The 25,689-nt window shown below is 46.1% G+C and overlaps 1 protein-coding gene across 1 annotated transcript in view; it reads right to left on the bottom strand.

Moving 5' to 3' along the window:
• shtn1 (shootin 1) overlaps window positions 1-25,689 on the bottom strand; it is a 244,496-nt gene that overhangs the window by 116,712 nt on the left and 102,095 nt on the right. The window contains exons 5-7 of the mRNA XM_034184229.1: window positions 16,673-16,847; window positions 7,451-7,548; window positions 6,933-7,014 (exon numbers count right to left, since the gene is read on the bottom strand). Coding sequence (XP_034040120.1) covers window positions 6,933-7,014; window positions 7,451-7,548; window positions 16,673-16,847 — 355 coding nt within the window. The remainder of the gene's footprint in view (window positions 1-6,932; window positions 7,015-7,450; window positions 7,549-16,672; window positions 16,848-25,689) is intronic.

Below are 25,689 nucleotides of genomic sequence, written 5' to 3'. Positions count from 1 at the left end.
CCGTCGGTTCTGAAGCGGATATAGATGCCGTCTGTCAAGTCTTCTTTGGCCTCACGAAGCATCATGCTGAAGAAGATGGAGAACAGAGTGGGCGCGAGGATGCAACCTTGTTTGACGCCATTTGAGATGGGGAAGCTGCCGGACAGAGTCCCGTTGTACTTCACTTGTCCCATCTGGCCTTCATGCAGCTGGCGGATGATGGTGAGGAGCTTTGGAGGGCAGCCAAGGCGTGCAAGAATCTTCCACAAACCCTCATGACTGACCGTGTCAAAAGCCTTGGTTAGGTCTATGAAGGCTGCATAAAGGGCCATGTTCTGTTCTCTGCACTTCTCCTGGATCTGTCTCAGGACGAAGAACATGTCGGTGGTTCCCCTGTTGGCCCGAAATCCGCACTGACTCTCTGGAGTATTTTCATGCGCTATGGTAGGGGTAAGCCTGTTGAGCAGCATTCGAGCCAAAATCTTACCTGCTATTGAGAGGGGAGTGATGCCCCGGTAATTAGAACAGTCGGACTTGTCGCCCTTGTTCTTGTACAGGGAGACAATGACCGCATCCCGAAGGTCATGTGGAACCATTCTCTTTTCCCAGCAACTGGAGAAGAGAATCTGAAGCTTCTCAAGGACTGCCTCACCTCCATTTTGGTACACCTCTGCTGGGATGCCATCTATGCCAGGAGACTTCCCTGGATTCAGCTGCATGGTGGCCTTTCGGATCTCTTCAAGTGTTGGGGGGTCATCAAGTTCGCATTTCACCTCCACCTGGGGAATCTTCTCGATTGATGACTCTTGCACAGTGCGCTTGTCACTGAAGAGATTTTCAAAGTGTTCTGACCAACGCTGCATAATAGTTTACTTGTCCGTCAGAAGGGTGGAGCCGTCTGAGGAGCGCAGGGGTGCTTGCACTTGATGTGCTGGCCCATGGATGGTCTTAAGGGCTTCATAAAAGGAGCGCATGTCTCCGGCATCGGCATGTTGTTGTGTCTTCTCCGCAAAAGCTAGCCACCAGTCGTTCTGCAGTATGCAGAGCTTGCTTTGCAGTGTGGAGCAGGCATTTCTGTAAGCTGTCTTGGCAGAGTGGTCATCAGGTTTAGCTAAAAGAGTCTTGTGGCATGCACGTTTCTTTTCTAGTAGTTCCTGGATTTGTGCATCAGACTCATCAAACCAGTCTTTATTTTTCCTGGCTGAGAAGCCCACTACTTCTGCTGCCGTCTCCTGAAGGATGGGCTTTAATCTCATCCACTGTTGTTCAGGGTCGTCAGGCAGGCCTTCTTCTCCACCCAGTCTCTCCTCTAGTTTGGCCTGGAACTCCTTTTTTGTGTCTATGTCTTGCAGCTTGTGGGCTTGTAGCTTCTTAAACTGTGGGCCTTTCTTCTTAGTAGGGGGCTTGAAAGTGAAAGCAATCTTGGAACGGACCAAGCGATGATCCGTATAGCAATCCGCGCTAGGCATCATCCTGGTATGTAGTACGTCTCTTCTATCACGCTGTCGCGTCAGAATGTAGTCCAGAAGGTGCCAGTGTTTGGAGCGTGGGTGTCTCCAGGTTGCTTTGAATCTCTCTTTCTGTTGGAACAGGCTGTTGGTGATCGTCAAGTCATGTGCAGAGCAGAACTCCAGCAGCAGGCGGCCATTGTCGTTACAGTTGCCTATGCCATTTTTCCCTAGCACGTCCTTCCATACATCAGAGTTGCGGCCCACTCTGGCGATGAAATCTCCCATGATGAGGAGCTTGTCCTGGGTGTCGACGCGCTGTAGAAGGTTGTGCAGATCGCTATAGAAAGCCTCCTTAACTCCGATGTCGGCCTGCATGGTTGGGGCATACACACTAACAATAGTGGCAAAATCCTTGTTGTTGATGGGGAGTCGGAGTGACATGAGTCGGTCAGAATGTCCAACTGGCAAACTGTGTAACCTATGTGCTATGGCACTCTTAATCATGAACCCGACCCCTGAGAGTCGACGATCTTCTTTAGCCTTCCCTGACCAGAACAGTGTGTAGCCTGTGCCTTCCTTGGTGAGTGACCCTTGGTCTGCAAAGCGCATCTCGCTGAGTGCAGCAATGTCTATGTCAAGCCTTGCTAGCTCTTTGGCGACTAAGGCTGAGCGTCTTCGAGGACGATCGCTATTGTCTGAGTCCATCATTGTGCGTACATTCCAGCACGCAATTTTCAGGTTCTTTGTTTTTCTTTTCGCACCGCGTGTAGTGATGCCCGTTGGCAGCGGTGAGCCAACCGGGTCTAGTGAGACAAGCCATGTTTAGACCTTTTCTAGGTCTGTCTCCATGTGGAGCAAGCAGGGCTATCCCTAAACAGGGCTGCTTGGTCACCCAGGGCCCTGCCGGATGATGCTGTTGTCTCGGGTCAGCAATCAAACGACCATAGTTCCTGAGCCGCCTGCATGCAGGATCGAGACTGCAGCTCCCAGTGCCATCATGCACCTGCTGTTTTCGCCTCTTCCCATCGCTGCAGGGCTTTCCTTCCCGCCTGCACTCATTGCTTAAAGTGGGGATCAGCTCGCGCACACCAATTCCACTCTTTAGGCAAGGTGGCACTCCACAGTGGCACAGACAAGCTGAGACGGCTGTGGCGACCACCAGGCTGTAGGTTTTACATCAGAGTGACCTTCTCCTAGCCTCTGGCTAAAGAACCTTCCTCGGAGGCACGGGGGCAGTAACCCAGGCTGGGGGTTTAACATCAGGGTTTTCCTTTCCCTAGGTGGACCGCCTTAACAGGGCTAATGAGTCCCATCTACCCACTGCTATAACCCAGTCAGATGGGAGGCTCATGATGGCGGGAGCGCCTAGATTCACTGTGTACCGGACCCTGTTCACTGATTTAGTAAACAGCTTTTACCTACAGAGCTAGATGTCTGTGTCCTGCATTTGCGTCCAGCTATATCCGACCGCCAATCCTGATACGTTTGTTAAATTCCACACATCTTAAATGTAGCAGACACGGATTATCTGGAATTTTGTATTGGCAAGTTTTCAAGGCCTCTACTGCCATCTACTGGCCAGTAGTGTTCATGGCAGTTCAAGGCAGTATTCGTCCTGAAGCTGGCAAGACACTGTATGATATTTTTAATCACAAGTTAAGTTTTTTCAAACTTAATTTACAAAAACTCTCGATGGGAGACATCAAAGTTTAAAAACAAAACGACAAAAAAAAAACATTACAAAACAGCGCTGCGGTGTTTGCACATGCACAGTGCGAGCGGTTGGATGCTTGTAGTTCTTCAGCAGCAGGATACCCTCACGACGGCCGACCAGAATAATATCAAACAGGTTTGATTTTCATTCGACCATACGATCAGCGATCAGCAGGTGGTCGTGAGATGTTAAACGCAGCTTGTTACTCCATGTAAAGCCAACATTTATGTGTCAAGACAATACTGAGTGCACGTTTTACAACATCATAAAACGTGCACACGGCACTAATAAAACGTGCGCACATTCTCTCCACATGCAAAACATTTTGCGATGACACTTCCAGGGCTCCGTAAAAATGCCTGTTTTTACAAATAAAAAATGGAATATTTTACAAAAACGCATTTATCTGTAAACACACGACACATGTCACATTAAGGTGTTGGTTTACATAATGAATGACTGAACCAATCAGCGTTTAGCAGAGGCACTTTTACCCAGAATCCTTTGCTTTTGATGCAACATTTGGTTTTACACTCTGCGAGTTTTGGCCCTTTTTCAGATGATTTTTCATTCGTGTGAGACTTTTTTGGACCGAGTTTCAGGTTAATCGCATGTCCTGCATTTTGTAGTGTACATGGAGTAAGAAGCTGTGTTCAACATCTCACGACCGCCTCCTGATCGCCGATCGTATGGTCGAATGAAAATCAAACCTGTCTGATATTATTCTGGTCGGCCGTCGTGAGGGTATCCTGCTGCTGAAGAGCTACAAGCATCCAACCGCTCGCACTGTGCATGTGCAAACACCGCAGAGCTGTCTTATAATGTTTTTTTTGTTGAGGTTGTTGTTTTGTTTTGTTTTTAAACTTAATTTGTAAAAAAAAAAAAAAAAAAGCCATTTGCAAAGCCAAAAAGTTGATTTGACAACCATCTGATATAACTGGGGTCAAAATAAATAAAACACTGCCATCTACTGGTGCTCAAACGCTTAGTACTTAGGGCGAACACTGCCATGAACACTACTGTCCAGTAGATGGCAGTAGAGGCCTTGAAAACTTGCCAAAACAAAATTCCAGATAATCTGTGTCTGCTACATTTAAGATGCGTGGAATTTAACAACCGCAAATACAATAACGTCTATAAACCCAGAGAATATATTCATGAGAGTTTTAGGCACTAGAGTTTAATGCTGTTGTCCGTGGAGCCTGAACAGAGTGTCTGAAATGCATTTGTCCTGTCATGAACGTACTGAGATTACCCTATCCTACCTATAATGCACTGCTGGTCACAGCATGTGCTCACAAAACCTTAAAAAGTAGCACATTAGTTTAAAACTAAAACTTATATCTGATATTTTCACTTTATAAAACTTCAGACATGAAAGTAATTTTAAATAACTTGTCCAAAATTAGTTTGGTTAAAATTTGAACCATAAGTTAAAAATGTATGCCTCTGGATGACTTGGGTGATATTGCCAGTGCATCAGTATGGTGTTAAAAAAAATTATCTTTTTTTTGGGACCAATTTTCTATTCCCTGCAGAGGATAGAGTGGTTTCTCCTGCAAGCAGCTCTCTTCTGTTTGCAGAGGGTAGAACTTTACATCTCTTACGAAACGTTTAACAGGTCTCAATATAATCTCTCTACCTAGCCCTGGGTCTTCCCTGGGATCTCCTCTCAGATGGACGTGCCTGGAACACCTCTCTAGAGAGATGGCCAGGGGGCATCCTTACCAGATGCCCGAACCACCTCAGCTGGCTCCTTTCAATGAGAAGGAGCAGCGGCTCTACTCCGAGCTCCCCATGGATGACAGAGCTTCTCACACTATCTCTAAGGGAGATAGCAGCCACCCTCCTAAGGAAACCTATTTCAGCCACTTGTACCCACAATCTAGTTCCTTCTGTCATGACACAACCCTCATGACCATAGGTGGGAGTAGGAATGAAGAGTGACAAGTAGATCGAGAACTTCGCCTTTTGGCTCAGCTCCCTTTCCGTCACAACAATATGGTAGAGCAAACGCAATATCAATCTTGCTGCGACGATTCTCTGGTCAATCTCACGCTCCATTGTCCCCTCACTTGTGAACAAGACTCTGAGGTACTTGAACTCCTTCACTTGGAGCAAGACTGCATTTCCTACCTGGAGTAGGCAGGCAATCCATCGGTTTCCCAATGAGAACCATGGCCTCAGATTTAGACGTGCTGATCCTCATCCCAGCTGTTTCACACTCAGCTGTGAACCAATCCAATGAGTGTTGGAGGTCACAGGCCGATGAAGCCAGCAGGACCACATAATCTGTAAAAAGCAGTGATGAGACCCTGACCCCAAACTGGAAACCCTCCTCCCCTTGACTACGCCTTGATATCCTGTCCATGAATATCACAAACAGGACTGATGACAAGACGTAGCCCTGGTGAAGGCCAACCCCCACTGGAAATGAGTCCGACTTACTGCCGAGCACCCGAACACAGCTCTCGGTTTCTGAGTACAGAGATTGGATGGCCCTGAGAAGGGACCCCTTCACTCCATACTCCCGCAGCACCTCCCACAGTTTTTCCTAGGGTATCTGAACATACGCCTTCTCCAAGTCCACAAAACACATGTAGATTGGATGGGCATACTCCCAGGCACCCTCCAGGATCCTTGTGAGAATGAGGAGGTGGTCGGTTGCTCCATGACAAGGACGGAACCCGCATTGTTCCTCTTCAAGCAGAGGTTCCACAATCAGCCGAACCTTCTTTTCCAGCACCCTGGAGTAGACTTTACCAGGGAGGCTGAGTAGTGTGATGCCCCATATTTGACACACACTCCCAGGTCCCCTTCTTAAAATATGGGGACCACCACCCCAGTTTTCCACTCCTTAGCCACTGTCCCAGACCTCAATGCAATGTTGAAGATACATCTCATCCAAGACAGTCACTCCACACCCAGAGTCTTCAGCATTTTTGGATGGATCTCATCAACCCTTGCCACTCCAGAGTTGTTTGACTACCTTAGTGACTTCCACCAGGGAAATTGATGAAAATCATCCATCAGCTTCCAGCTTTGCCCCTACTAAAGAAGGTGCTCCGGTCTAAAGCAGGAGTTCCTCAAAGTGTTCCTTCCAGTGCCGGATTACATCCTCAGTTGAGGTCAACAGAGTCCCATCCTTACTGTAGACAGCTTGGATGGTTCTGTTTTCCCCTCCTGAGGTGCCTTACGGTCCATCAGAAGCATCTTGGTGCCAACTGAAAGGCCTTCTCCATGGTTGCTCCAACCAAACTCCTCCCACACCCACTGCTTAGCATCCCCCACAGCAAAACCTGCTGCCCTTCGCGCCTGTCAGTGCCTTGCAACTGCATCCGGAGTCCTCAGAGATAACATATCCCGGAAGGACTCCTTCTTCAGTCGGATGGCTTCCTTGACCGCCGGTGATGAAATGACTAAATATGGTGAAAATAAAATAAACTAAATAATCACAGAAAAAAAGGACAGAGGGCGAAACACTTTTTCTGTGATCATTTAATTTACTTGTGTATGTACTCCCGACAGCGGCTGGAATTTTTCGTGACTCGCCAAATCAGTTTGGTTTTTTTTGGTGGGGGGGGGGGGGGGGGTGTTGGTGGTGGTTCGGACAGTTTTCTGTGTCAACTTCGTGTTACATGTGAAGGGGCCATGAACAATGTCATATGAAACCATGATATTTTGGTATAACCTGTGGACATTTATATAGATTATAGATTTGTTTTTGTTTCAGCATTAACACACTCGTGCTGTCACACCCCCATTTCCCTGTACACTCCATCTCTAACCTTGGCTATATTTCCTCAAGACCTTCTTTAGTTGCTTCACCTCTGTAAATAAATCCATGTTGTTGTTTTTCTCTTTCAGCAGCTGCAAATGTGAAGAAAGACAAGAAACAGGCATCCATTAATTGTCTTTGGTGATAGGCAATCTTTCAATGTCTGTCCTGTTGACACATAGAGGGTCGTCACACCTGCTCAAGCAAACATCTATTATGAATTACCAGGCCAAAATATGTAATTTTTAACAAACTATTGACAGGCTCAGTAAAAGCAGTTTCATTACACATGTTGAAATCAGCCACTGGCTGCCCGGGGAAGAAAAACATGATTCATCTTCTCTCAGTAGCAGGTTTTCAGATAAATACAATTTGGTCAGAATGCACATGAACATCCCCCACCAATGTGTACACACACACACACACACACACACACACACACACACACACACACACACACACACACACACACACACACACACACACACACACACACACACACACACACACACACACTTTGATACTCACTTCTTCAGTGGTTTGCTTCAATTGCTCTTTTACTGCTTGTAGTTCAGACACAGTTAGATTTTTCTCCTTTTGTGTCAACTCCAATTTATTTTGCAGTTCTGAAACAAAGAGCAAGCAAAGCAGAGTTGAAAACTGTTCTTGGAATCGTTACGTCTTGCACGACTGTTCACATCTACTCCTGGTTAGTACCAGCGTTGCTTTTGAGTGTGAGACATAAAGTCCCACAAGATCTAAACTCTGACATGCTCAACTGCCATTGATGGTGTCTCTGTGTGCATACGTGCATGTGTATGGCTTTGCTCACGGCGAAACTGAGGAGAACTGACATTTGTTGTTTGGTATATTTATGTATTTTGGGTAAACGATGAATGCTGCGAAAACAGAAAGTTGATCGGACAAATATTTTTTGAGAAATTCGCAATTTTAGTGAACAGTAAACAATGCTGCAATGCACCATGGGAGTTCAGCCATCTGAGGTTTTAAATGTTGCTGTTGTTGTTCATGTTAGTTTAACAGTGTTGTTAGTGTTATTGATTTGTGTTTTTGTAGTTCAATTGGTTTAGTCAGTTTAAAGTGTCATGTTGCCGTTACCATGAGTGCAGAAAAGACAAACAGCTGTGCATGTAATTTTGATCACGCACAAACTGTGGAGAGCTGACATTTGCCGTTTGGTATGTTTATGCATTTTGAGTCAAGGATGAATGGTGCCAAAACCAAACATTGATAGAATGAATATTTTTAGAGACGCTATGGATATTAGCTATCAACACTGAACAATGGACATTGATATTTACATTCTGGACTCATAAGCCAATCCAGCAAAGGGTGGTACAACCCCAATTCCAATCATGTTGAAACATTGTGTAAAATGGAAATAAAAACTGAATACTATCATTTGCAAATCCTCTTCAACCTATATTCAATTGAATACAGTGGTACCTCGTTTATCAATCAATCAATCAATCAACTTTTTTCTTATATAGCGCCAAATCACAACAAACAGTTGCCCCAAGGCGCAGGAGTTACGCGGGAGTTACGTTCTAAAAATAACCCGCAATAGGTGAAATCCGCAAAGTAGTCAGCGTTATTTTTTACAATTATTATAGATGTTTTAAGGCTGTAAAACCCCTCACTACACACTTTATACACTTTTCTCAAACAGGCATTAACATTTTCTCACTTTTCTCTCCTGTGTAAACAATCTCTTTTTTTCTGGGTGAGAAGATTATAAACAGACACAGGCAGAACACAATGCACGTGCTCTCGCTTCGCTCACTGCCTCCAGGGGTACTGATGCAGGACCCGCAAAGAATCCACATGGCCACGGAGCTCTGCGGCTGCAGTTACTGAGACCATGCAGCGGGCGCTGCGGATTTTTCAGCAAGAAGTCTATCCTTACGGGCTGACGGAGCGCTCCGCATCAAACCAGCGAGCGTAGTCTCTGGACCTGTTGCCAGACTTGTTCGCAGCTCCGCACAGCAGACAGGGGAGCGGTGTGAGTGGCCCGCTGCCGAGCACGCAGACTCAGTATGCGCATCGGAGGCAGTTAGAGCAATTGCGGTGATGCTGACCGGTGCCGCAACCGGCCCAGCCTGATAAGGACGCAGAACACAATGCGCTGTTAAAACAAAAGAAGAAGCATGCAAAATTGCACTAAAAAAAATCTGCGAAACTGCGAGGCCGCGAAAGGTGAACCGCGTTATAGCGAGGGACCACTGCACACCACAAAGATAATACATTTAATGTTCAAATTGATAAACTTTATTGTTTTTATGTAAATGTTTGCTCATTTTAAAATGCATGCCTGCAACACATTTCAAAAAAGCTGGGACAGTGGTATGTATACCACTGTGTTACATCACTTTTCCTTCTAACAACACTCAATAAGCATTTGGGAACTGAGGACACTAATTATTGAAGCTTTGTAGGTGGAATTCTTTCCCATTCTTGCTTGATGTACGACTTCAGTTGTTCAACAGTCCGGGGTCTCCGTTTCTTCAAATGCAAGGCACGCATCAGCTTCAAGGTGTCATCCAATTTGCATCTGAGTTCAAGAGTCAATGCAGTCTGAGAATGCATTGCCTTGCCAATCTCGTTAATCATGATGGACAAGCGAGGGCCCGTGGTTCTTGATACCACCGTCTTGACAATTTTCCGGTAGATCAGGGCAGCACATAAGCCAAAAAGTACCAGCCCTGCTACCATGAGACCAAAAATGAATAAATCCTCGACATCCTCAATGGAGAAAGGTGCCAAGCATGCCACATGCCAGGAACTCCAGGAGTCGAGGACATAGCCCGCAGGATACGTTCCATCTGGGCAGGCAGGATCCCCCGGTCCTGACCTTCTTGTAGGAAAAATGGTGTCAATAGTGTTCAGAGACCAGCTGATCAATTCTATGGTTAATCCAGTAGTAGTCCAATAGATCCAGAATCCAATATAGTTTTGAGGAATTCACAGTCTGGTGGATTACAGTCTTTTTGTTTATTTGGATGACATTCTGATCTTCTCCCCCAATGAAGACACACATAAGCGACATGCCCGGATCTATTAGAGAACCAGCTATATGTCAAGGAGGAAAAATTGTTGTGTGGGCCGCTGAAGAGGAGGTACTGCTGGCCCATAACCACCAGAGGGCACCCTGCCTGGAGTGCGGGCTCCAGGCACAAGAGGGCGCCGCCGCCTCACAGGAGCAGCCGGGGTGACAGCTGTCACTTATTACCTGTGACAGCTGTCACCAATCATCTGATCTTCAATCGTATATCAGCAGGACGACATCTCCACTTCTTTGCCGAGATATCGCTATGCTTAGGAGGTAACGAGCTCAGCCAATCAAGTTGTCTTTTCGACAGAAGAATATTGTTGCTTTGTGTTTTTTGACAGTAGACTTTTCAACGAGAGGTGGAGGTGGATTTCCCACCATACGTGTTGCTGGGTATAAACACACCTACATCTAACTGTTTTTGTTCCACGCCAGCAGTACGAGATCCGACAAGCGGAGGCAGTGGCCACCTGGGAGTTCGGGACTTGGCGGCTCCAGTATTCCCGGGGTTCGGTGGCGGAGGAAATCGTGTGGTTCCGGTTCTGCTTTGGACAGACGTCTCTTATCTTCGAGCCTGCTCACATGACACGTTCTGTAAATTGACTTCATTGCATACTATTGTGACCTGCCGTGTTTGTTGTGCTCATTCACAACAGTAAAGTGTTGTTATTTGACTTCCTCCATTGTCCGTTCATTTGCGCCCCCTGTTGTGGGTCCGTGTTCCTACACTTTCACAACAGGATATCTCGGCCAACGTCATGGACCCCGAGGGGCGTCAACCGGCTGTTGAACGGCCAATGGAAGAGCAGGACGCACAGGCGTCTGCAGGAGGCATGATCGGTGAGTTGCAGCGAATCCTCACCGTTTTTACGGCTCGGTTGGATCTAATGACCGAGCAGAACGTTCTCCTCAACCGCAGGGTGGAGGCTCTCGCCGCGCAGGTGGAAGCGCGCCCTCAGGGCGCTGCTGCGGCTACCCCTCCTGCCGATCCTGTGCGCAACAGTGACGTTCCACAGGTCGTTCAACGACCCCTCCCACCTTCCCCTGAAGCATACATAAGCCCTCCAGAGCCGTACGGGGGTTGTGTGGAGACGTGCGCGGACTTTCTTATGCAGTATTCGCTCGTCTTCGCACAACATCCCGTCATGTACGCGACTGATGCCAGTAAGATAGCTTATGTGATTGCTCTGCTTCAGGGTAAAGCACGCGCCTGGGCTACGGCGCACTGGGAACAGAACTCATGGTTGTTATCAGCATACACTGGGTTTGTGGGGGAGTTCAGAACAGTGTTTGATCACCCTAACAGAGGAGAGGCCGCTTCAACAGTGCTGCTGTCAGTGAGACAGGGATGCGAGAGCGCAGCCGCTTATGCAGTCAACTTCCGCATCGCGGCTGCAAGGTCCGGCTGGAATAACGTTGCGCTCCGCGCCGCCTTCATAAACGGACTGTCGTTGGTTCTGAAGGAGCAGCTGGTAGCTAAGGAGGAACCGCGGGATTTAGATGGGCTTATCAATCTCGTTATACGGTTAGACAATCGGTTGGAGGAACGCCGTCGGGAGCGAGGCGAAGGACGTGACCGGATATGCGCCGCCCCTCTCCCTTCCGGGTTCGAAAAGGGGCCGCCCTCCCCACGCTCCACAGCCGCAGCGCTTTGTGGGGCAACAGCTCCCCCTGCTGCCGTTGTTAGGGAAATGCACAGGGCCAAAATGGGGAGGCTGATCCGTGGAGAGTGTTTTCTCTGCAGCTCAACTGAGCACACACAGAGAAACTGCCCCAAACGGCCAAAACGACAACACTCACCCTTAGAGACTGGGCTAAGGGGGGGTCAAAACATTCAAGTAAGACACACACAAATTGCCACATGACTCCCAGTCACAATCCTGAGCGGGGATTTAACCCTTCAAGCCCGAGCACTGGTGGACACGGGGTCAGAAGGGAATCTGCTAGACAGCAGATGGGCAAGGGAGGTAGGGCTCCCTCTGGTGGCGCTTCCTTTGCCATTGCAGGTGCGGGCACTAGATGGCACCCTCCTCCCTTTACTCACACACAAGACACAACCAGTAACTCTGGTGGTGTCTGGAAACCATCGGGAGGAGATTGAGTTTTTTGTAACTCCTTCTACCTCCCGCGTGATTTTGGGCATCCCATGGATGTTGAAGCACAATCCCCGGATTGATTGGCCGTCTGGGGTGGTGGTTCAGTGGAGCGAAACCTGCCATCGGGGGTGTTTAGGATCCTCGGTTCCTCCCGGTTCACAGGCTAAGGAGGAGGTCAAAGTCCCTCCCAATCTGACGGCAGTGCTGGTTGAGTACCACGATCTTGCTGACGTCTTCAGTAAGGATCTGGCACTCACCCTTCCCCCGCACTGTCCGTACGATTGTGCCATTGATTTGGTTCCAGGCGCTGAGTTCCCGTCCAGCAGGCTGTACAACCTCTCACGACCTGAGCGCGAATCAATGGAGACCTACATCCGGGACTCATTAGCTGCCGGGCTGATCCGGAACTCCACCTCCCCGATGGGGGCAGGTTTCTTTTTTGTGGGCAAGAAAGATGGCGGACTCCGTCCATGCATTGATTACAGGGGGCTGAATGAGATTACGGTTCGCAACCGATACCCGTTGCCATTGTTAGATTCCGTGTTCACCCCCCTGCATGGAGCCAAAATCTTTACTAAGCTGGATCTTAGAAATGCGTATCACCTGGTTCGGATCCGGAAGGGAGACGAATGGAAGATGGCATTTAACACCCCGTTAGGTCACTTTGAGTACCTGGTCATGCCGTTCGGCCTCACCAACGCCCCCGCGACGTTCCAAGCCTTGGTTAACGACGTCTTGCAGGACTTCCTGCACCGATTCGTCTTCGTATATCTGGACGATATTCTCATCTTTTCTCCGGATCTTGAGACCCATGTCCAGCATGTACGTCAGGTCCTGCAGCGGTTGTTAGAGAACCGACTGTTTGTGAAGGGCGAGAAGTGCGAGTTTCACCGCACGTCTTTGTCCTTCCTGGGGTTTATAATCTCCTCCAACTCCGTCGCCCCTGATCCGGCCAAGGTTGCGGCGGTGAGAGATTGGCCCCAACCAACAAGCCGTAGGAAGCTGCAACAGTTCCTCGGCTTGGCTAATTTCTATAGGAGGTTCATTAAGGGCTACAGTCAGGTAGTTAGCCCCCTGACAGCCCTGACCTCTTCAAAAGTCCCCTTCACCTGGTCGGATCGGTGCGAAGCCGCGTTCAAGGAGTTGAAACGAAGGTTCTCTACTGCGCCAGTTTTGGTGCAACCCGACCCTAGCCGCCAGTTCATGGTTGAAGTGGACGCCTCTGACTCAGGGATAGGAGCCGTGCAGTCCCAGAGCGGAGAGACCGATAAGGTCCTTCACCCGTGTGCCTATTTTTCCTGCAGTTTGACCCCGGCTGAACGGAACTATGACGTCGGCAATCGAGAACTCCTTGCGGTGAAAGAGGCTCTTGAAGAGTGGAGACATCTGTTGGAGGGAACGTCTGTGCCATTCACGGTTTTCACTGACCACCGGAACCTGGAGTATATCAGGACCGCCAAGCGGCTGAACCCCAGGCAAGCCCGCTGGTCACTGTTCTTCGGCCGTTTTGACTTCCGGATCACCTACCGCCCCGGGACCAAGAGCCAGAGATCGGATGCCCTGTCCCGGGTGCATGAAGACGAAGTCAAAACTGAGTTGTCGGATCCACCGGAACCTATCATCCCGGAGTCCGCTATCGTGGCCATCCTCACCTGGGACGTGGAGAAGACCGTCCGGGAGGCCCTGGCATGGAGCCCGGACCCCGGAACCGGGCCGAAGAACAAACTTTACGTCCCACCAGAGGCCAGGGCTGCAGTCTTGGACTTCTGTCACGGCTCCAAGTTCTCCTGTCATCCGGGGGTGCGAAGAACCGTGGCAGTTGTCCAGCTTCCTGCCTCACTGCGGATCCATCCTGTTTTCCATGTGTCCCGGATAAAACCGCATCACACCTCACCCCTCTGTGCTCCGGGTCCGGCACCGCCTCCTGCCCGGGTCATCGATGGTGGGCCGGCTTGGTCTGTGCGCCGGCTCTTGGATGTCCGTAGGATGGGCCGGGGCTTCCAGTATTTGGTGGACTGGGAGGGGTACGGACCCGAAGAACGCTCCTGGGTGAAGTGGAGCTTCATCCTAGACCTGGCCCTCCTGGCCGATTTCTACCGCCGCCACCCGGACAAGCCTGGTCGGGCGCCAGGAGGCGCCCGTTGAGGGGGGGGTCCTGTTGTGTGGGCCGCTGAAGAGGAGGTACTGCTGGCCCACAACCACCAGAGGGCACCCTGCCTGGAGTGCGGGCTCCAGGCACAAGAGGGCGCCGCCGCCTCACAGGAGCAGCCGGGGTGACAGCTGTCACTTATTACCTGTGACAGCTGTCACCAATCATCTGATCTTCAATCGTATATCAGCAGGACGACATCTCCACTTCTTTGCCGAGATATCGCTATGCTTAGGAGGTAACGAGCTCAGCCAATCAAGTTGTCTTTTCGACAGAAGAATATTGTTGCTTTGTGTTTTTTGACAGTAGACTTTTCAACGAGAGGTGGAGGTGGATTTCCCACCATACGTGTTGCTGGGTATAAACACACCTACATCTAACTGTTTTTGTTCCTCGCCAGCAGTACCAGATCCGACAAGCGGAGGCAGTGGCCACCTGGGAGTTCGGGACTTGGCGGCTCCAGTATTCCTGGGGTTCGGTGGCGGAGGAAATCGTGTGGTTCCGGTTCTGCTTTGGACAGACGTCTCTTATCTTCGAGCCTGCCCACATGACACGTTCTGTAAATTGACTTCATTGCATACTATTGTGACCTGCCGTGTTTGTTGTGCTCATTCACAACAGTAAAGTGTTGTTATTTGACTTCCTCCATTGTCCGTTCATTTGCGCCCCCTGTTGTGGGTCCGTGTTCCTACACTTTCACAACAAAAATGTGAGTTCCACAAACCCACTGTGTCTTTCTTGGGGTTTGTGATATCTGAGGGGGAGATTCAGATGGATCCAACCAAAACGGCAGCTATAGCGGAATAGGATACTCCTTGCAATTGCAAGGAAGTCCAACGGTTTCTAGTCTTTGCCAAGAAGAATTTTAAATTCTATTCTGTTAATTCTAGAATAGAATTTAAAATTCTTCTTCTTACTTATAAGGTTTTGAATAATCAGGTCCCATCTTATCTTAGGGACCTCATAGTACCATATCACCCCAATAGAGCGCTTCGCTCTCAGACTGCAGGTTTACTTGTAGTTCCTAGGGTTTGTAAGAGTAGAATGGGAGGCAGAGCCTTCAGCTTTCAGGCTCCTCTCCTGTGGAACCAGCTCCCAATTCGGATGAGGGAGACAGACATCCTCTCTACTTTTAAGATTAGGCTTAAAACTTTCCTTTTTGCTAAAGCTTATAGTTAGGGCTGGATCAGGTGACCCTGAACCATCCCTTAGTTATGCTGCTATAGACTTAGACTGCTCGGGGGTTCCCGTGATGCACTGAGCGTTTCTTTCTCTTTTTGCTCTGTATGCACCACTCTGCATTTAATCATTAGTGATTGATCTCTGCTCCCCTCCACAGCATGTCTTTTTCTTGGTTCTCTCCCTCAGCCCCAACCAGTCCCAGCAGAAGACTGCCCCTCCCTGAGCCTGGTTCTGCTGGAGGTTTCTTCCTGTTAAAAGGGAGTTTTTCCTTCCCACTGTCGCCAAGTGCTTGCTCACAGGGGGTCGTTTTGACCGTTGGGGTTTTTACGTAATTATTGTATGGCCTTGCCTTCCAATATAAAGCGCCATGGGGCAACTGTTTGTTGTGATTTGGCGCTATATAAATAAAATTGATGATGATGAATTGATGAACTTTTATCGAAAGTTCATACGAAAATTTAGTACCGTGGCGGCTCCCTTACACAATCTTACCTCCATTCACCAGGCCTTTGTCTGGTCTCGTGAGTGTGAGGAAGCTTTCCGGAAGCTACAGAAAAGGTTTACGTCCGCCCCCATGCTACTCCTCCCTGACCCCAGTCGGCAGGTTGTGGTCGAAGTAGATGCCTCGGACGTTGAGGTGAGGGCGGTACTTTCACAAGTTAGTTCCTCCAATAATAAAATGCATCCTTATCCAAAAAGCTATGGAATAAGGCTGTAGCATAACAAAATGTGAAAAAAGTGAAGCGCCGTGAATACTTTCCAGATGCACTGTATATTCTGGACGAAGCCTGTGTGATGTCATCTATAGGGTTTTCTATAGACACCAGGAACAGCCGATATGAAGTCCATATCTGGGCATCGTCATAGTGGCATAGTGGTTGCAGCAGGAGTGCGGACAGACCCCACGTGGCTTTGTGTGTGTGTGTGTGTGTGTGTATGTGTGTGTGTGCGTGCGTTCTGCGAACGGGACTTTTCTTCCGTCTCTGTCTGCACCAGATGATTACATAAATAATTCTTTATCGTAAACTGTCAGGGATGAAATAAGTCAAGTCTGGATCTTCTTTTCTCTAAGTGTCAGAGTTCTACTGTGAAAACAGTCACAACATGAACATTTTAAATCTAAAAGAAATATCTGAAAGAGGCTTTTTAATGTTACAGTTGAATTTTCCTGCAGGATTCTTTACTTTCCTTGTGCAGTGTTTCTGTGATCAGTACATGCATGAGACTTGGCGTGACATGGAGACACCAGGTACCTGAGATCATGTTCCTGCTGTCAGGTGACAAGCAAATTTTGTTAAGTGTATGTACATCTTCATCCTCTTCCTCCCTGTCTTCATCCTTGAGGTTGATCTCAGCGATGGTCTCTGGGCTGAGGTGTGACAGCAGCAGCATGCTCTTCCTCTTCAGAGAGCAATTCTGTTGATTCAGCTGCAGCGCAAAAAGATGCACTGATGAGGGATTATGTGACATCAAACAGCAAACAACAACGAAGGTATACGGTGCATCAGTAAAGTATTCAGCGCATCTCTTTTCCACATTTTTTATGTAGCAGCCCTATTCCAAAATGGATGAAATTCATTTTGTCCTCAAATTCTACACAGAATACCCCACAATGACAATGTGAAAGGTGTTTTTTTTTTTTTTTTTTTGCAAATTTATTAAAAATAAAAACAAAGAAATCACATGTACCTAAGTATTTACAGCCTTTGACATGAAGCTCAAACTTGAGCTCAGGTGCATCCTGTTTCCACTGATCATCTCAGACCTGAAGCCGATTGGACATCTCTGGAGAAATCTGACAATGGCTGTCAACCAACGCTCTCCATCCAACCTGATGGAGCTTGAGAGGTGCTGCAAAGAGGAATGGACAAAACTGCCCAAAGATAGGTGCACCAAGCTTGTGTAATCAGATTAAAGAAAACTTGAGGCTGTAATTGCTGTCAAAGGTGCATCAACAAAGCATTGAGCAAAGGTTGTGAATACTTATATACATGTGATTTCTTAGTTTTATATTTTTAATGTTTAATATTTTTAACAAATTTGGAAACATTAAAAAAAACTTTTCATATTGTCATTATGGGGTGTTGTGTGTAGAACTTTGAGAGGAAAAAATGTATTTACTCCATTTTGGAATAAGGCTGTAAAATAAAATGTGGAAAAAGTGAAGCGCTGTGAATACTTTCTGGATGCACGGTATGTTAGCACCATGTTTCAGCCCAGTCTCACGTTTTTTCTTTTTTTTTTCTTTTTTGTGCTCCCGTGACGAAATGAGTCAAATTTTTGTGACAAGGTTTTTTTTTAAACTAACTATTCCTAACTCTACTCCTAGCCCTGACCCTAACCTTAACCATAACCGAATCTTACCCCCCCCCCACTTAACCATAACCCCCCCGACCCCCGCTTCACTTTTAATTTCGTGCAGCCATTACGGAATGAATGAGAATGAATTTGTGCTGTCGTGACGAAAATAAGGCCCTTTTCAATACAATATCATGAACCAATAGATTAATGTATATTTCGTGCTGCTGAATCACGACTTGCCGTGAGACCAGGTTGCATGTTTGCAGACACACTGCATTTGCTTATGGTACTTGCATAAAATTTGCATACAACAATAAAGGCACACACTGTCTAATGCGGTCATGATGTTGGATAATAAATCACTCACATAGCACCTTCAGCAAGCTTTATTTAAAAAAAATATCTAGAAATTTTATCCATGCCAAAGTGTTAGAAGCACCACAACCTCACTGATTAAACTGCATATACTGATAAGCACAATGACAAATCAAAAAACAAAACTGGGCTATTGAGGACCATTTTACTGCATGGGCAGCCGACATTTTTAACATTTTATAGATGACTAGATAACAGTACCCATAGGCACGAAGACAGTCAGGGCTTCGTCAAACTGACGTTTGACTCCAATGAACCTGATCTTCACAGAAATTACTGACTTTTGCCTGATCTTGCCAGAGCAATTCTGTAATCCACCCAAAGCTGGTCTCCCAGTGGCACATTTCTAGCCCTGTTTCTGTCATGATTCCAAAGAAAATCAAGAAAATCAGGCCTGATTGATGTTGTTTACTGATGACAGCCAGTTAGTGACTTAACATTGCACCCAGGGAGTCAAAAGTTCACACATTCTCAAGAATGTTGGTTTCTCAGAATGCAAAAGATGAACGTGGTGTGTCAAATACTGCCAAAATCCCACTGGGTTTTAGCTCACCTGGACCGAAGTTCCAGTGGGCTTATGCCGTGGATCGCCTGTCCATTGTCGTATGTAAAAATCTTCTCCAAAACTGCTGTACCAATGAGGCTGAAAATTGGTGTGCATGTTTCCCATGAGGAGACCAAAAGTTTGTTTGAGGCATTCCAATCCGGTTTCACATTCTGCCATCTTGAAAATGTCATTTATAGCCAATTGTCAGCCATTTATGGAGCATTTAAGATGAAATTTACTATGTGAGTCACAATGAGCAAGGCAAAAAACAAAATCTGATGGTTTTTGCAAATTTTTAGCTCACCGAGACCAAAGGTCCGATGGGCTAATGTTGGGGGCCACCTGTCTGTCAGGATTGGCGTTGGCATGTGTAAACATCTTCTTCTCCAAAACTGAGCCAGTGAAGCTGAAACTCAGCATAAATTTTCCATCCTATATAAGGGCACCAAAGTTTGTTCGAGGCATTCCAATCCAATGTCAAACATGGTTGCCATGGTGGCCATACTGAAAAAGTCACCTAGAGCCATTGGTCAGCGGTTTTTAAAGATATTGAGGTGGAAATTGGACCATGGGTAGCTAGTAGGTAGCTCCAAAACATATCCAACAAGTTTTTAAGATTATTTAATTGTGACCTTGATACGATCTTTCAAGTTTAGTCATGTCCACTTTTCTAGCTGAAACTATGATCTCTTGTAGTCAGCATTCAATACAATGCAGCCGCATCTTTTAGTACAAAGGCTGAGTGATGACTTCCACCTGCCTCACCAGCTGGTTTTATGGATTTTTAATTTTTTATCTGACCATGAGCAGAGGGTCTTTGTAAATGGCTGCTTCTCGGATTCTGTCATGTTGTCCACAGGCTCACCACAAGGGTGCGTTCTTTCACCCCTCCTTTTTATTATGTATACAGACAGCTGTAGGAGTTCTCAAGACAACAGTTATTTGGTTAAATTTTCTGATGATATTGTACTGTTGTCTCTTCTTCACATTTCAGAATCAGACCACGGAGCTGTTTCATCAGATTTTATTTGTCGGTGTGATAACAACTTTTTGGATTTAAATGTGTCCAAAACTAAAGAAATGATCATTGACTTCAGACGTAGCAGGGATGTGGCCAAGGAGAGTATCATACACAATGAAAAAGTGGAACTTGTCACATCATATAAGTATTTGGGGACTATTTTTGATGACAAGCTGAAGTTTGATGTTAACACAGATGCCATTGTGAAGCGAGGACAGCAGAGAATTTATCTTCTCTGTAAACTGAACTCTTTTTCTGTCAGACCTGCAATCCTTTGTCATTTTTATGTCTTTTACTGAGAGTCTTTTGTGTTTTTCATTTATCTGCTGGTTTCACAGTCTCTCAGTGAAAGACAGAAACAGCCTGAACAACATTGTTAAAATTTGTTCAAAGATTATCGAAGTGAAACAAAGAGACTTACACTCTTTTTGTAATCAACAGATGCTCCAGATGGCTGAAATAATCTTGGCTATGTCAGGTCATGTTCTTTTAGGAGCGTTTTCCCTGCTTCCTTTAGGACGCCGCTATGCGTCCCCAGTGTGTAGAACCAACCAGTTTTTAAAGTCTTTTATACCTTCGGTGATTCGACTTTTAAATGCTCCGTAGGTCTGCCATGTTTTTATTTATTTATTCTTGATATTCATTTTAACTTCTTAAGTCTGTTTTATTTGTTTTTTATTAGTTTTATTGTTGTTATATATTGTTATTGTATTTGAGTTTTTCTTAAACGGACTGCTCAAATGAAATTGCCCCTTGTGGGATTAATAAAGTTGTTGATTGATTGATTGATCCAGGTGAGCTACAGTGCCCGTGGCAGTACTTTTCTGTTTTCTTTCCACACACAGCTGTGACCTCCATTTAATTGTGTACATAGTAGTGTACCATTAAAAATGTTTTGTAGCTGGAAATGCTCTTTGCTGCATGGCGAGGTATGCTTCTGACAGCTGTTTTTCTGTCTTCTTAGACTGACCTGCCACCAAAATAACAAAACCCATCTTTACGCTGCCGAAGCTGAATGAAACTCGCACTCATTTGTGTCACTCCTCTCACCTCTGAGCTGTGGCAATACTGAACAGAAGCCTGAAGTGGATTTCAGCTCCATGAATACCAACTTGACTTTGTGTTGCCTGTGCTGGTTGTTGAACCTTCCAGAAACAGAACCCCGAGTCCAACAAGACTGACTGAACAAGACAGCAGCCACATTATTGTCTGACAAAGGCAGAAATGATAAAGTAGTATGTCCTTGGCTTCGGCTCAGTCTGACACACACACACACACACACACACACACACACACACACACACACACACACACACACACACACACACACACACACACACACACACACACACATACACAAATCTAATGGTTTCATATTGTGTTTGTGATGTTGACACCTGTGAGCTTATATGAGCAACTAATCTTAGCAAAAAAACTGAACTTCTCAAACCTCATGTGTCTTCTGTCGTGCCATCACAGGCTGTTCTGTGTTCCCAGGGTTAAGAAGTCAACAAATTTTAGAGCATTTGCCTCCATGCGCCAAGACTGTGGAACTGTTTGCCTGCTGATGTAAGAAAGTTCATTTATGCTGAATGCTTTAAGACAAATCTTACATTTACATTTCTTCTGTTCAGAATTATACTGTTTTATCTTAGTTAAACTATATTTGCTGATTTTGTGATTATTTGTATTTGACATTTAACATAAACTGTGTGATAAAATATGTGAAAGGTCTTACATAAAAAGGCTGACTGATGAAAGCTGCTGCGTGTAGAATTAATTACTACAGTGCACAGTTCATCTGACTGAAGACACTGTCTGAAGATTTACAGTCTTTGAAATAAAAACTATGACTGCAGGCGGTATTTATCTACTTTGATTGTCTCAGAATGCAGGAAAAATTTTTATATTTTTAAAATTTTCCAGGATCCTCCAGGAGTCAAGTCCCCCCACCTGATACTAGATCCACTCCTGGAGTGAAAGTGCTGCGTGTCCGTACACGAGTCCTGTGTGCTGTTTTATGCATAAATCATCTGAGCATTTTCATGTGCTTGTCATAAAAAAGGAAAAGAAAAGGAAAATCTATGATTTCAGGCACTTATTGTTCTGATGTTACTTAAGCCCCTTTCACACCGGGCCTGCTTCCAGTTGCATATGTTGCGTATCTAATAACACAGGAATGTCTGTGTCAGTTGCACACAGCAGGGGGAGAGCAGACTGCATGGACATGAAGATGGAGTTCATACATTGGAAAAACTCAGAATACATTATTTCCAGGAGTTCATCTTCTTTATTACTGATTTCTCTTATCTGATTTCTTTTCTGGTTTATCATTTTTCCTGTGCCGCGCTGCAGGTGTGCACTCTGATGTGTGTTCTAGTTTCTCTTCTTGTGGAGCACTGCAGGTGTGCGCTCTGATCTCTGTTACAGTTTATCATTCTTCCTGTGACTGCGGAGCTGCAGCTGCCATTCACGTGCACCTGCGCGCGGACCATTCGTGCATGGACGTGGAGATGTCCTCTGAGAAGAGTATATTTGATGTGGACATGTCTGTGAGCTGGACTTAATTGACTTTATTTACAAGGTTGGGTAGGATGACTTTGAAATGTAATCCAAAAGTAATCATTAACACAATCATGAGAGAACTTCAGGAGGTGGGCGCGAGGAGCTGCAGCCAGGCTGTAATGAGCAATTTTTTCTTTTAATTGTTCACATGTTCTTTGAGCAGTATAGTTTTACTGCATTGTGTACACAGTATAAAAAGTTCAACAACAATCCTGTCTGATTTATAGATCAACAACAATGGAGCACAGCAGGAATCATAAATTGGTGTCAGGTAGCATTACTATATTGTGTGGGTGTGACATAAAGTCATGTTAAGTACCGTTAAGTTGCCTCAACTTGCATGAAAAGTACGTCCTTTCTGCGTCCAGTGCTTGATGCCAGAAATCCGTGAACAAATTACACATGCTTAATTTTTTGGTGTCCCTTTTGCGTCAGCCTTTGCATTCTTCATTGGTATTGTGGCGTTAGGCTGCATAAACTCGGCACTAGGTTGCATCAACTTAGCGTTGTCATGACGCCGCATGACACAACGCAAAGCAGGCCTGGTGTGAAAGGGGCTTAAAAGCAAACTGTTGACTAATTAAGCTGGCCATCGAGGACACACAGTGAATGATGTTGTGCTGAATTCAGTACCCCAGCCGTGAAAAGCACCCCTTTCACGGGAAAGTGAATTTGAAGCTTGTTGCCTTAAACTCACAGTTAACTGCATAGGTAGACAATTTGCTAAACTAAAACATACACACATCAATATGTGTCTTATTCGATGTTACGTTCTCTCCAGGTGTGTGGAAGTGAAGAGAATATGTTCATATTAATGAGCACTTGGCTGCTATTGTCTGCTAATTTCATATTTATTTAATGGTGTTTCTTCACACAGGATGGTTTGTTTTCGTATTTATTTGTACATGATTTAACCCTCTAGAATTGTTTGATGCGGATATGCGTCAAAGTCACATGGCCGAATTAAGTCGTCCTCCCATCATTTTCTCATGCTTTCAGTTTCAGTTTGCATGTTTGTTGAAAGTGCAGACTTCAACCTATATACCAATTTTTAAATTTTGTTGATAGACTAAGTAAAACTTGAAAAATCATTATTAATTTTGAGAGGGCATTTTACTGATTTATTATGGTAATGTGTGTGGAGCGGTTCTCCATGCTGCACTCCGCCAACACTCACGTGAACAAGACTTCGCTCCCTCTTTTCTCTTCTCTGTCTGCAGCATTTACAAGGGTAAAGAAAACATCACTGTCCTTTTATGATTTAGTGTTAAATGCACATTTTAAACAAAACCAAAATTGACCATATAGTCATGTATTTGGTTGTGGAGGCACTGCATTCAACGCACATGCGTGCACGTCTTTCCTCATTCCTCTTCTGTGACCAGGGGGAAAAAACATTCTCTTATCATTGGGGGAAAAAACACATGCCATAAACCAATCAAAACCACCAGTTCCATGTGGATTGATCAGCGACCCCACGTGGGATTGATGTTGAGAAAAAAAGCCACGAGAGACAAACACTGCCTCTGCGTGGGCAGCATCAGGAATGACAAAGTATTAGGTCATTCTAAAGTCCAATATTACATGTCCAATACAAGTCAGAGAATTCTTGTTTTGGACAGAAATTGTTTTTCTCAGTGGCACAAATATAATTCAGATTTGCCAAGGTTTGTGGAGTGTGACCAAGTTCTCTGTCGACTTCTGCATTCTCACTGCGGGAGCTGGCTGGGATTCTATGGACTTATGCGTGGCCTTTAGAAATGGCCTCTCCGATCAATTATGGGATGAGCTGGAGGCTAGAGATGAACCACAGACGCTGGACAAATTAATTGTGTTTTGCATCTGCCTTAACAACTGGTTGCAGAAGTGAAATAGGCAGCGTGCCCAGAGGGGTCAACCATCTTGGTCCTCCCTCCCTCCATCGATGCAGGTCGTCTCTTCCTCCACCAGTCCGTCACTTCCCAGCCCTGCGGCACCCCTGCCGACAGCCCAATGCAGATCAGCAAGTCCTGGCACTCCACTGAAGAGAGAGCACACCTCAGACAGACTGGGGACTGCATTTATTGTAGCCTTAAGGGGCACATCCATGTAATTGCCCCTTCCACCAAAAGAGTTGCACACCAACAGCGTCTGGGTGGTTGGTGAGTACCACGGGTGCTTCTCCATCCAAGACGCAAATCCTGTCGATCCTCCAGTTTCAACAGAACAATTTTTCCACCTTGATTGACAGAGGCATCTTCATTGGCCGACATATTGTTGATAAACTCAATATCCCCCTAGAAGAACTGCACAGCACTCTTGGGTTTCAGTCATTAGATGATTCTCCACTCACCTCCATCACCCACTGCACTGTTCCACTCCATCTTATTACATCCAGTAGCCACCATGAGGAGATACAATTCGATGTATTCTCCTCTTCCACAGCCATGGGTACGCCACCATAACCCATACCTTGACTGGTCTATAGGCTCTACTACCCGGTGGAGCAAGAGGTGCCACTCCCTCTGCCTGCGACCCACCTTTCCCACCAGTAAGACCCACGTATCCCTCTTTGTTGACACCTCTGTGGATTTGTATCAGACTCTCAGAGTTTATCATGACCTCGTCCCTGTCTTCAGCAAAGACAGGGCCCTGTCATTACCCCTCGTAGTCCTTATGACTGTTACATCGATTTGCTACCTGCAGCCACCCTACCATCCAGCAGGTTATTTAATCTGAACCACCGGGAATGCAATCAATAGAACAGGAGTCCCTGGCTTCAGGGGTCATCCAGCCGTCTTCATCCCTGGTGGGTGCCGGTTTCTTCTTCGTTGGGAAGAAGGACGGCACTATCTATCCTTGTGTTGATTACAACATAACCATCAAGAACAAGTATCCTCTTCCCCTCCTGGGCTCCACCTTTAAACTCCTTCATTGGGCCTCTATTTCCACCAAAATGGACCTCCGTAATGCCTATCACGTGGTTCATATGAGGGTGGGAGATGAGTGGAAGATGGCCTTTAAGAACCCTCTGGGTTATTTTTACCATCTGGTAATGATGCTCCTGCAACCTTCCACACCCTAGTTAATGATGTACTGCGTAACTTACTGGACCGCTTTGTGGACATCTATCTCAATGATATCCTCATCTTCTCCAAGATCTTAGAAGAACACCGGATGCAAGTTCATCAGGCTCTCCAGTGGCTGTGGGAGAACCGGCTGTTCCTTAAGGCTGAAAAATGTGCTTTCCATCTTTCATGTGTCTCATTCTTAGGGTTTGTCATTGCTCAAAGGTAGATACAACTGGACAATGAGAAAATCTGTGCTGGCTCCCACCAATCTCAAACGACTGTAGCATTTTCTTGTTTTCGCCAATTTTTTTTTCTGACTGTAGTTGCATATATTCATATGCAACTAGTCAGGTAGCCTCACCACTCATACCCCTCACATCTCTTAAAACACCCTTTAGATGGACACCTGCT

This window comes from Thalassophryne amazonica, chromosome 13 (genome assembly GCF_902500255.1).
Source record: "Thalassophryne amazonica chromosome 13, fThaAma1.1, whole genome shotgun sequence".
NCBI lineage: Eukaryota > Metazoa > Chordata > Actinopteri > Batrachoidiformes > Batrachoididae > Thalassophryne > Thalassophryne amazonica.
This window is presented reverse-complemented; position numbering and strand designations above follow the sequence as displayed.